Source organism: Lipotes vexillifer, unplaced genomic scaffold, assembly GCF_000442215.2.
Source record: "Lipotes vexillifer unplaced genomic scaffold, Lipotes_vexillifer_v1.1 scaffold586, whole genome shotgun sequence".
NCBI lineage: Eukaryota > Metazoa > Chordata > Mammalia > Artiodactyla > Lipotidae > Lipotes > Lipotes vexillifer.
In genome coordinates, this window is record NW_006781860.1 from 678,110 (window position 1) to 688,968 (window position 10,859).

The following is a 10,859-nucleotide window of genomic DNA, read 5'->3' on the forward strand; positions in this document are numbered from 1 at the left end:
ACGCGGGCCTCTCACTGTTGTGGCCTCTCCCGTCACGGAGCACAGGCTCCGGACGCGCAGGCTCAGCGGCCACGGCTCACGGGCCCAGCCGCTCTGTGGCATGTGGGATCCTCCCGGACCGGGACACAAACCTGCGTCCCCTGCATCGGCAGGCGGACTCTCAACCACTGAGCCACCAGGAAAGCCCCAGAACCTGCACTCTTGTTGCACCTCCAGTCTGTAGCCTCACTCTCTAAAGCATTCCATGGATTCAGCCTGAGTTTTTGGTGCATCTGTTTCCCATCTGACCTCAGGCTGCCTTGAGTGTTAAGGGGACGACAGTGGGGAAGAGACAGGCAGCCTTCACCTCATCAGCAAGGATGGAGCTGGCACGTTAGTGTAATAGCACCGGAAGCCCGCAGCCTCATCCAAGGCTCTTCTTACTGCTGATTTCTTGCTTTCTCCAGCTCTTCCCCTCTAAGCGGAGAGCAAAATCCTGACAATCGTAAAGGAAAAATGCCCTTCTGAGCAGGAGATCTTGGCTCCTGGTGGAAGAATTGGAGACAGTGATAACTCATAAGCATTTCTTTTGTTAATCAAAATAGTGTTAGTGCCACATACTAAAATAACAGTGCAGTGATTTAATATCTGTATTGTATGGCTCTCTACAGGGTTCTTTCCTGATGCGAAAACATGCCAGATGCTTATAAGCAAAAGTTATGTGAGAAATAAGATGGTGCTCTGTCTGTATCTACAACTAAACTAGGTAATGGAGGGGGAAGTGGAAGTATAGGATATTTGTATCCTCAACTCAGATCCTCAATCTGCAGAATTGCGGCAGTATTTTAGGCATTACAGTGAGGTTAGTTCTTAAAAGGAAATGGTGCATGGCTAAAGGATGGATGGATGGTTAAGAGGGGGGAACCACAGAGCTCGCTGAGTGAGTATACACTCTGGACTCCGTTCATGTTCTGACTCTACCATTTACTAGGTGTGTGGTCTTGGTAAGTCACTTCCCTTCCCTAATCCTCAGTTTCCTGCTCTGCAAAATGGGACTAATGGGACCTACTTTGCAGGGTTGTTGTGAAGATGAAAGTAGGTCCTGTCTGTGTATTAGGTGCTTACAGTGTCTGGCACGTAATGAATACATGTTATCTGACCTTCTCTGATGTCTGTGGTGATCATCTAAAAAATTTAGTTTATCATAATAAGCAGCAACTGTGCATTGCTCATTAGACTCAGAGATTCCTGTAGTCTGGGCTTCAGCCTTCTAAGCTGTTGAGATTAGATCCCTAAGTAAGTTTGGCAGTATGTGATTAAAGGCATTTTTGTGAATTTATTTCCACGAAGAAACTGATAAAGTTGAATTGCTTTGTTAGGATTTAATTGTAACTAACTTTGCTACAGGTAAAAACAGAAATTATTTATTGCAACTTCCAGCGAATCTATAGTATTTTAAAATAAAAAGAAAAAAAAAGTTTTCTTCCCCCTCTGATTTCATAGGTAAGGGAGAGGGCCCAGCCTTTACACTGTTGGTGACAGTTGTTTGGTAAGTGCATCTAAACTTCAGCTCCAGTCATTATAGGAGGGCTCAGCTTAACCATTCTGTCTATGAGTCAGAATTGACAGCTTGTCCCATCATTTGTTTATTTTATTTGTTCACTTATTTGCCAAACGTCTTTTGAGTGTTTCCCATGTGATAGGCACTTTTCTAGGCTCTGAGGTATAGCTGTTATCAGAATGGACAAAATTTCCTGTCCTCATGGGCCTTAACATTAGAATGAGAGTGAGGTGGGAAACAGTATAAATGAGGCTATAGAGTATGATACAGAACAGTCAAATGTGAAAAACAAAATCGCAGAGCTCCACCCCCTTCTTTAGCTCCTTTCTTCATTCCCCATTTCCCAGTTTTATCACGGCCCTCTTTTCTCTTTACTCTATACTTCCTCCCTGAGAATCTCCTATCAAACTCATATTAACCAAGCATAGAAAGATGGCTGTAAAGATGCATCCACATGCTGTCCCTGAAGACAGTCTTCGTGAACAATCAGATTAGAAAGCTTTTTGGGCTCAGAGCGGTCTCAGGTCATTAGGTGGTCAGATTACAAAAGGAAGATGGCTTCATGCTTCGTCTTCAACGCAGGAGTGGCTGTGCTGTTGGCGCTAGGCAGGTGTGCCTTTCCTTCGGGCGTCGCTTGAAGGGTAGGTTGATTGGAGTAACAGCCGCTCTAACAACTACGCCCCGCATTTTAATGACTTCCCACAGCAGGTCTGCTTCTCACTCGTCTCAGAGATTGGCGGGCAGCTTTCCCCCACATGGTAATTCAGGCGACAGGCTGCCTCTGTCCTGGGGCTGTGCCGCCCCTTCTCAGTGGGCTGATGGGGACAAGCATAGAGGAGGACCACGGGGTGCTAGGCCTGCCTGGCAGTGGTGCAGGTCACTTGCGCTCCCACTGCATTGGCTAAAACTCAGTTGCATGGCTGTGGCTAATTGCAGGAAGGGCTGGAAAAAGTCATTACTGGCTGGGCAGCCACTCGGTGACACCCGTACACCAGGCATGTAGGGCGTGAGTGGTCAGAGGACAGCCACCATAACCCCACATAGAAGCACGGCTATCGTTTGCTTCCCTGACTCTTCTTTTTTCTCTGCCCTATGACAGATCAATCCCCGGATCTTTCTGTAGGCAGCTTAATTGTCACGTGGGCTATGGTCTAGTCTTACCAGCCTGTGAGCCAGTCTTCCCCTTTAGGGTGGTTGAGTCTTCTCATTTCTTTGCTCATGAGATCATGCTTTGATCAGTGGTCGCAGTATGGTGTTCTTATTTCCAAAAGGTCGTTGGCAGGGGAGGTGTCCTCACAGAGTCACTGTGGGCTTGCTAGGAGGTTTTCCTCCCCCAGACAGTTTATTTGCTAAGGCACCAAAAGGATGTTGTTCTAACAAAGATCATCGCACCCTCAGGTGAAATGGCTGGACTCTAAGGCAGCATTGACAGGAGGCCTCCAGGGTGGGGTTATATTCTAAACAGAAATGTCCTGTGGTTGAAACATTACACACCCCCTTCTTAAGTTCTCCCTGACAGTACTGCTTCCTTGCAATTCATACTTTTCATCTGTGTTTGATTTTAAGATACTTCAGGGGTAAATGTCTCCTTTTGGGATTTTATTAATAGTATTACTTTTTTTTTTTTTTTTTTTTTTTTGCGGTACGTGGGCCTCTCACTGTTGTGGCCTCTCCCGCTGCGGGGCACAGGCTCTGGATGCGCAGACTCAGCGGCCATGGCTCACGGGCCCAGCCGCTCTGTGGCACGTGGGATCTTCCCAGACTGGGGCACAAACCCGTGTCCCCTGCATCAGCAGGCGGACTCTCAACCACTGTGCCACCAGGGAAGCCCAATAGTATTACTTTTTAATGAGTCTTTTGAAGTCTCTTTCATTATAAACAGCCTGTATTCCCCAGAGATAACAAGTTGCAGTGCCAGATATTTGCATTTCACTTGAAACAAAACCAAGGGTTTGAATGTTTTAAATATAAGCAAATCTAATTCTCCTGTGTCTAGAGAAACTGTATAATGAACCATATGTATGAGGCTTAAGCACACAGATGCGGAAGATTCTCTGTCTCTCTTGTTCTCGCTCTCTCTCCCTCCTTTTATATTTTCTTAAAAACGCTGGTAGAGCTCAAAATTGGCACCAAGTAGCAAAAATATCCACCCAGCCAAGCAAATCACTACAGCTGGAGTGGAGCTGGGGCGCCTCTTGGGTGCACACAGAGGTGGGGCTCTTCCTGGTTCCGGCTTCTCCTCGGAAGTCCAAGGCTCCATCGTTCCCCTGCCCCCATTGCTCAGTGCCTCCAGTCTTTGCAATTAGACATTCTCTCTTAGGTGACTGATTTCAGGTCTTTGTTACGGTTGCCTTATGGGTTTATTTGGAGGAGATGGCCCCCTAGCTGCTGCCAGAGAGGTCTCAAGCCGCCATCCCGCTGCTGGAATGGGCCTTCATGTTGGGGGGCCCCTATGGCTTTTTTCTCTTACTCCCCTCATAGCCCTCCCTACCTCTGGGCTACCTTGACCTCTGGCCGGGGTTGCCGATATGGCCTTAATTGGTCTTCCGACCTTTATTTAGTCTTCCTTTCCATTCTCCTCACTGAAGTGATCTTTCTGCAACTCAAATCTGATTATTTCATTGGCCTGTGTCATACTTATCTGTGGCTCCCGATTGTCTTCTAGATACAGTTTAAAGCCCTTAACCTGGTGCACCTGAACCTTCATGGTCTGGGCAAGGGGTCCCCAACCCTTGAGCTGTGGACCGGTAGTGGTCCGAGGCCTGTTAGGAACTGGGCCGCACAGCAGGAGGTAAGTGGCGGGTGAGGGAGCGAAGCTTCATCTGCCGCTCCCCACCGCGCCCCATCGCTCGCATTACCGCCTGAACCATCCTCTCCCCACCCCACGCCCCTGGTCCATGGAAAAATTGTCTTCCACGAAACTGGTCCTTGTGCCAAAAAGGTGAGGACCGCTGGTCTGGACCATCTTGAGGCAACTCCACCCGCATCTCCTCTGCACTGTCAGCCCATTCTATCTGTATGTAGCTCAACCAAGCTACTTTCAGGAGATGGCTATTTTCTGGCATTTTAAGGTGTCTTTGCAAATGCTGTTCCTTTTGCTTGCCTTGCCCTGCATGTTTTGTAGCATTGCTTCTCAGACTTGAGTGTGCTTTGTATCATCTAGAGTGCTTGTTAAATCGCAGATGCCTGAGCCTCACTCCCAGACTTGATGATTCACTAGGTGTGGGGTAGGGCCTGGGCTTCTGTATTTCTGATGAGTCCCCAGGTGATACAGATGCGGGCGGTTGGTGGAATGACTCCCAGCCGTGGAGCTCCAGAGTTCCCTGTCTCACCACAGCTCACACCTCACTGTTTTGCGATTGCCCGTCTTTCTCCCTCACTGGATTCTAGGCTTCCTGGGAAAAAGAATGTGTTTGACCACCAGAGAGTATCCCTAGTGACTAGTGTCTGGGATGTTGGTGATGTTGAATAAGTGTCTGTGAATGAATGAATGAATGAATGAATGAGCAGGTCAGTGTTTCTGCAGCAAAGTTCACATCATTTGGCTTCTTGTAGTATAGATTAGCTTTCTTTTGGAATATTTCGGCTTCAGGGAACGTGGAATGTGATCCGCCCCTTCCACCTGTCTCTGAAATCACTCACTTAATGAATAAGGAACTTGAAACCTCTCCATAGAGATCAGACCGTGGGACCGACAGGGATGTCTGTTGATAGATCTCAAACTTTAAAATATGAAATGGGGACTTCCCTGGTGGTGCAGTCGATAAGACTCTGCGCTTCCAGTGCAGGGGCCCTGGGTTCCATCCCACTGGATCCCACATGCATGCTGCAACTAAGGAGCCTGCCTGCCACAACTAAGACCTGGTGCAACCAAATAAATAAATATTAAAAAAGATCAAGTTATTCTTTAAAAAAATAAAATAAAATATGAAATGGACTCCTAGGCTTTCTTTCATTACACGCAGCATAGAGTAGTGTTTTTGCATCTCTTTCAACATAAGACATACCCCTGAAGTTGTTAGAGCCCGTCAGTAAGTGGCCCCCACCCGACTTTTGTAGTGTCTGTGCTGAGCCTGCTAGGGGCTATGTGCAGAATGAAGGCTAAGATGATATGGTTCTCGCACTCCAGATCGAAACCTGAATGAAGATATTTAACAAACAGCACTTTAAATGTTCAAACTGTGTGATACTTAGCATACTTATAATAAGGATTCTTATTTTCTAAGATGCTCAAATCACTTGATTTATCAAATCAATTCAAAACATGCAGTGAGAAGCAAGGGGAAAGAGATGGGGGTAGGTTAAGATGTTTCGGGCAGGCTGGTAGAAGGACCAAACCAGATATGGGTTGCCTGGTGTTCACATGCCCTCTCTCATTGTTGGAAGGCACTTAAAAAAAAAAAATTTATTTATTTTTGACTGCGCTGGGTCTTTGTCGTTGCGCGCGGGCTTTCTCTAGTTGCGGCGAGTGGGGGCTAGTCTTTGTTGTGGTGTGCAGGCTTCTCACTGCAGTGGCTTCTCGTGTTGCGGAGCACGGACTCTAGGTGTGCGGGCTTCAGTAGTTGTGGCTCGCAGGCTCTAGAGTGCAGGCTCAGTAGTTGTGGCATACGGGCTTAGTTACTCTGCGGCATATGGGATCTTCCCGGACCAGGGCTCGAACCTGTGTCCCCTGCATTGGCAGGCGGATTCTTAACCACTGCACTACCAGGGAAGCCCTGGCACTTTTGGTTTTAAGGAGCAGGAATTCTCCTTGTCAGCTCTTAAGTTTTCTTGAGAAGGAGGAAGGGGTTGGGGTTCTCATGGGAATCCAAGAAATGAGAGACGAGGATTGACCCAGTGGTCCCCAGGAATGGGAGTTCTTGGTTATTCATGTTTGTTCTGCCATGAACAGACTAGTTGAGTTTGCTTCACTGTCCATTTACCTTTTCTTTTGGCTGCCAGCAGCCACCCTCACCCCGGACTCTTTCTAGTACTTGCGTTCCTCACAGATTCTGCTTGTGCTCACTTCTTGCTCCCTTGTGACTTTAAGTCACAACCCCGCCCTGCTATGCATCTGCTCAGGGACTGCTTTCTCTGCTTGTTGATCTTTCTACTTTTTATCCACATCCACAAGAATGAGCATCTGGTGCAGCTTGTTCTCGCTAGAGAAAAGCTTTCTGTGCCAGAGCATCCCAGGGGCCAGCAACTGTGAGGCCACCCACACTTACTTGGATTCAGCTGGGGGAGACCGGGCATGAGGTGGGCCATGCTGTGCACATGTGGTTCCAGACCCATCTTCGTAGCCAAGCTGAGCTGGGGGTTGGGGGCAGGTAGCGCCTCTGCGGTGGCTGTGGGCCTGGCAGGTATGTCAGAGAGTCCTTTGGGGCCATGGCACTTGAGGATGGGTAGGATTTTCTTTTAATTAATTAATTAATTAATTTTATTTTTGGCTGTGTTGGGTCTTCGTTTCTGTGCGAGGGCTTTCTCTAGTTGTGGCAAGTGGGGGCCCCTCTTCATCGCTGTGCGCGGGCCTCTCACTATCGCAGCCTCTCATTCCGGAGCACAGGCTCCAGACGTGCAGGCTCAGTAGTTGTGGCTCACGGGCCTAGTTGCTCCACGGCATGTGGGATCCTCCCAGACCAGGGCTCGAACCTGTGTCCCCTGCATTGGCAGGCAGATTCTCAACCACTGCACCACCAGGGAAGCCCAGATGGGTAGGATTTGAGTGGGCTGGGATCAGAGGAAGGGTGGTCTGGGGAGAAGGCACAAACTTGACCCATGAGGAGAGAGCATGTGGGCTATCAGAAGCCTGATATGAGTGACCAAGGAGGAGGCTGGATTATAAGGGCCCTAAAAGCCAGGTGGAGGAGGGGGATTTGTTTTATTGGGCAATAGGTCATCCTGAAAGCTTTTAAGCAGAGGAATCGGTCACTTTCTCCTGTCCATTTCTTATTCCTGCTCTCACATTAGACTTGAGACCTGCTAAGAGACCACTGATGCCACTCAGGGATCAAGTAATATGGGAGAGGAAATAGGGTGAGCAGATGGTTATGGGATGACACTACCAGCAACGACTGGGTATGGCAGCTTCGGTTCCAGGTGGGAAGGAGAGTGCATTTTAGGGGAGTAGAAGCTTCCATGTCAGCACCAGGAAATGCAGCAGCCAATACCTAGCATGGAGATTTTGGCAACAGATTAAAAAAAAGTGGGCACTTACTTGCTGACTGCAGGGGTTCAGTGAAGGATATGGGCATGTCCCTTAAGCTCTCTGAGCCTTGGTTTCCTCATCTGGGAAAAGGATACTAATACCTGCTGTGTCTACCTCTCAAATGTTTGAGGTGCTCAGGTGAGATAGGGGTGTATGAAATGCTTTGTAAATTTCAAAACACTCTATGAATTTAAGGCATTAACTACTGGATAGTGACTTTCAGGGCATTTAAAAACGGTTTGATTTAGATTTAGTGGAAACTCATCTAGTATGCAAACTTCAAAGATGCCATCTTAAGGTCATATCACAGCTCAAACTTTTTACAGAGTTGTTTCTTCTCTGAATGGCATCAGAGGAGAGCCAAGTGTTCCAGGGAAGAGTTACTTCCAGAATGTGGCGTGTGTTTGTTGGGGAGGTTGAGGCAGGGGGCAGAGACGGTCTGCTGTCTTTTCTGGGGATAGTGAGTAGAATACCCTCCTAATAATTAATTCCTTGGTAGTGTGTTCATTCAGAAGCAGGCACCTTGATGGGTATTAGTAGTAATACCTCTCCCCTTCTTTCCTAGTCTCCTTTTGTCTTAAAGGCTCACCCTCCTTGTGTTTACCTTTTAGTTCCATGAAGGTGGCCCTTGGCAAGTAGCACCTTAGCCTTAGGGTAGATGGGAGGGATGCAACAAAGCCCTGTGCTACTCCTTCCAGAATCACCATTTTTGCTTCTTTCCCCATTGCTTAGCAGAGCTCTTTTCTCCTGCACTACTACTTTGGTTCTCTGTATCCTTAAAATCTCAAATTTGGCTTGCATGCCCCCTAGTGGCAGGTCGGATGCACCCCTTGTTACCCTGTTTGTTGTGGTACCATGACAGCCCATCTTTGCACTCAGCTCTATTACTCAGTAGAACCCCCAGTTCACACATGTGGAAGGAGAGGTTTGGTGATCCTGACTTGCCACTCAGGTGGGACCTGCGGACGTGGGACTTGATTCGGAGCTTTTGATTCCCAGATTTATACAACGGGAATGCCTCAGAAAGAAAGATGGTGTGGTTATAGCTGTTCTAGATTTTAAAAAAATTGTTTAAAAAGAATCTAGATTATCTTACTATCTACTCAACTAATTTGAAAGGATCAAAATGTGGTGAATATTTGAAGAAAAGAACGATTGTATTTTTTTCCCCTTCATCACATTGGAAAATCTTTTGTCACTCGCCCAAGTGTTCAGTATTTCATGCTCAGGCCTGTTAACCACTTTGGGAAATACAAAAGAAAGGTATAAAGCATGATATCTGACCTTCAGAAGTTTACATTCCCATTAAATTCTACTCACAAGGTGTTTAAATTCATTCCCTTGAGGAAAAAAATAATTATAATGCTTGGGTTTAATATTTCTACTTCGTTTCACAAGAGACAGATTCTGTGAGCATCTGCTTATTGATTTCTTTTTAAAGTCCTTTTCAGTGGAGAGAGAACTGCAGGATAACAACAGTAGTTACCCAGATGAACCCTGGAGGATAACGGAAGAGCAGCGAGAGTATTATGTCAACCAGTTCCGGTCCCTTCAGCCTGATCCGAGTTCCTTCATTTCAGGTAACAAAGTCTGGCGGGTGAGAACACGGGTCCCAGTTCACTGTCTCACATAAATAACAGCGCCTATCTTGAGAAATAGTCCACACAAAATGAGTACAACAACCTTCTATGATTTTAGTTTGTTTTTCTCTGAGGTTGAATGTCTCATCAATTATAAACCATGCAGAAAAACACTTGGCAATGATATTGGGAAAGTTATGTTTCCTTTTCAAAGGGGGGTTAAATGGGAATTTGGAGCATCCTGGTTCAGATCCTGTGCCTTATTAGCTGGAGCAGTTCCTGAAATTAGTGCCGCACCTTTAATTGCATACTCACTATGTTGGTATTACAGCAAGGACATAGTGTAGCCTCCCAAAGAGTTGCTGTCACAGGTCTCCTTATGTTATATACACCTTAGAGTTCAAGTTCATGTTCGTTTTCTTTGGCTGCAGTCTTTCTCCTCTGGTTTTTCTGAGAGAAAATATGGGAGGAAAATTGGCCAGCATTTTTATGTCCACATGTTAGTTCTTCTGGGTTATCTTCAGAAATACATATTCCTATTGAATTCTCATGCAAAATTCAAGCTGAGAGGAACTGATTTAATTCCCACGTGCCTACATTTCACCCGGCTGAAGACTAAACAAACAGTGAAATAGTAGAGTCTGGAAGACAAATTCATAAAACTTTCTTTTTATACTTCAATTGTGAAGAATAACAATATGTCCTTGATAATTGTAACCTGACATATCGCAGTGTGGACTAAGATTAATTTTCTCTCGTGAAATAAGGTGCGTAGTTGAAATGTACCTGTATAAACGCAGATATCATTTTCTGGTTGGTGGTAATGGCTTTATTTGAAGGCAGACTATTGTAGATACAAAAAAATTAACGTTGACAACATGATTTTAAAAAAAAGCAGAAATCCACATTGCATTTATTGACCACTTGCTAACTTTACCCACTGCTTAAGTGAGTTTTTTCACAATGTATGCAGATATTTAGCCAAATACAAATAGGTAGCTGTTAGGAATGTTTTTATTTTCTTTTAACCTTTTCATTTTGCAGAATTTCAAATACAGACACAACTGATGTGGCTAGTATAACAAACTCCTATGTACCTATCACTCAGCTCTCACAATTTGGTTTTATTTATACCCTCTCTCAGCCTAGACGGTTTTGAAGCAATTACCAGACTATTTCATTTGAAAATATTTCAGGATGTATCTGTAAAGATAAGGCCTCTTTTAAAAACATAACCACAACTCATTAGCACATTAAAAAAAAAACCCCACAAATTACTTAATATCAAGTCTTGTTCAGATTTCCCCATTTGTCTCACAAATGCCTTTTAAAAAAGTTTAGTTTGATCAAGGTCAGGAGAGGTTCATACATTGCAATTAGTTGATGTCCCTTTTTAGAAAGCATCTTTATTTAGATGTAATTTACATACTCTAAATTCACCCATTTAAAGTGTACAATTCAATGATTTTAGTGTAGTATAGTCACAATCTAGATTTAGAGCACCTTCCCCCAATAAACTACCTACTTATTAGCATTTATTCCCCATTCCTGC

At 45.5% G+C, this 10,859-nt stretch overlaps 1 protein-coding gene across 2 annotated transcripts in view; it reads left to right on the top strand.

The window, feature by feature from the left end:
* The window catches only part of REPS2 (RALBP1 associated Eps domain containing 2), a 231,222-nt gene that overhangs the window by 100,920 nt on the left and 119,443 nt on the right, over positions 1 to 10,859 (top strand). For both annotated transcript variants that reach the window (XM_007454850.1, XM_007454849.1), the window contains exon 6: positions 9,169 to 9,307. In XM_007454850.1, coding sequence (XP_007454912.1) covers positions 9,169 to 9,307 — 139 coding nt within the window. The remainder of the gene's footprint in view (positions 1 to 9,168; positions 9,308 to 10,859) is intronic.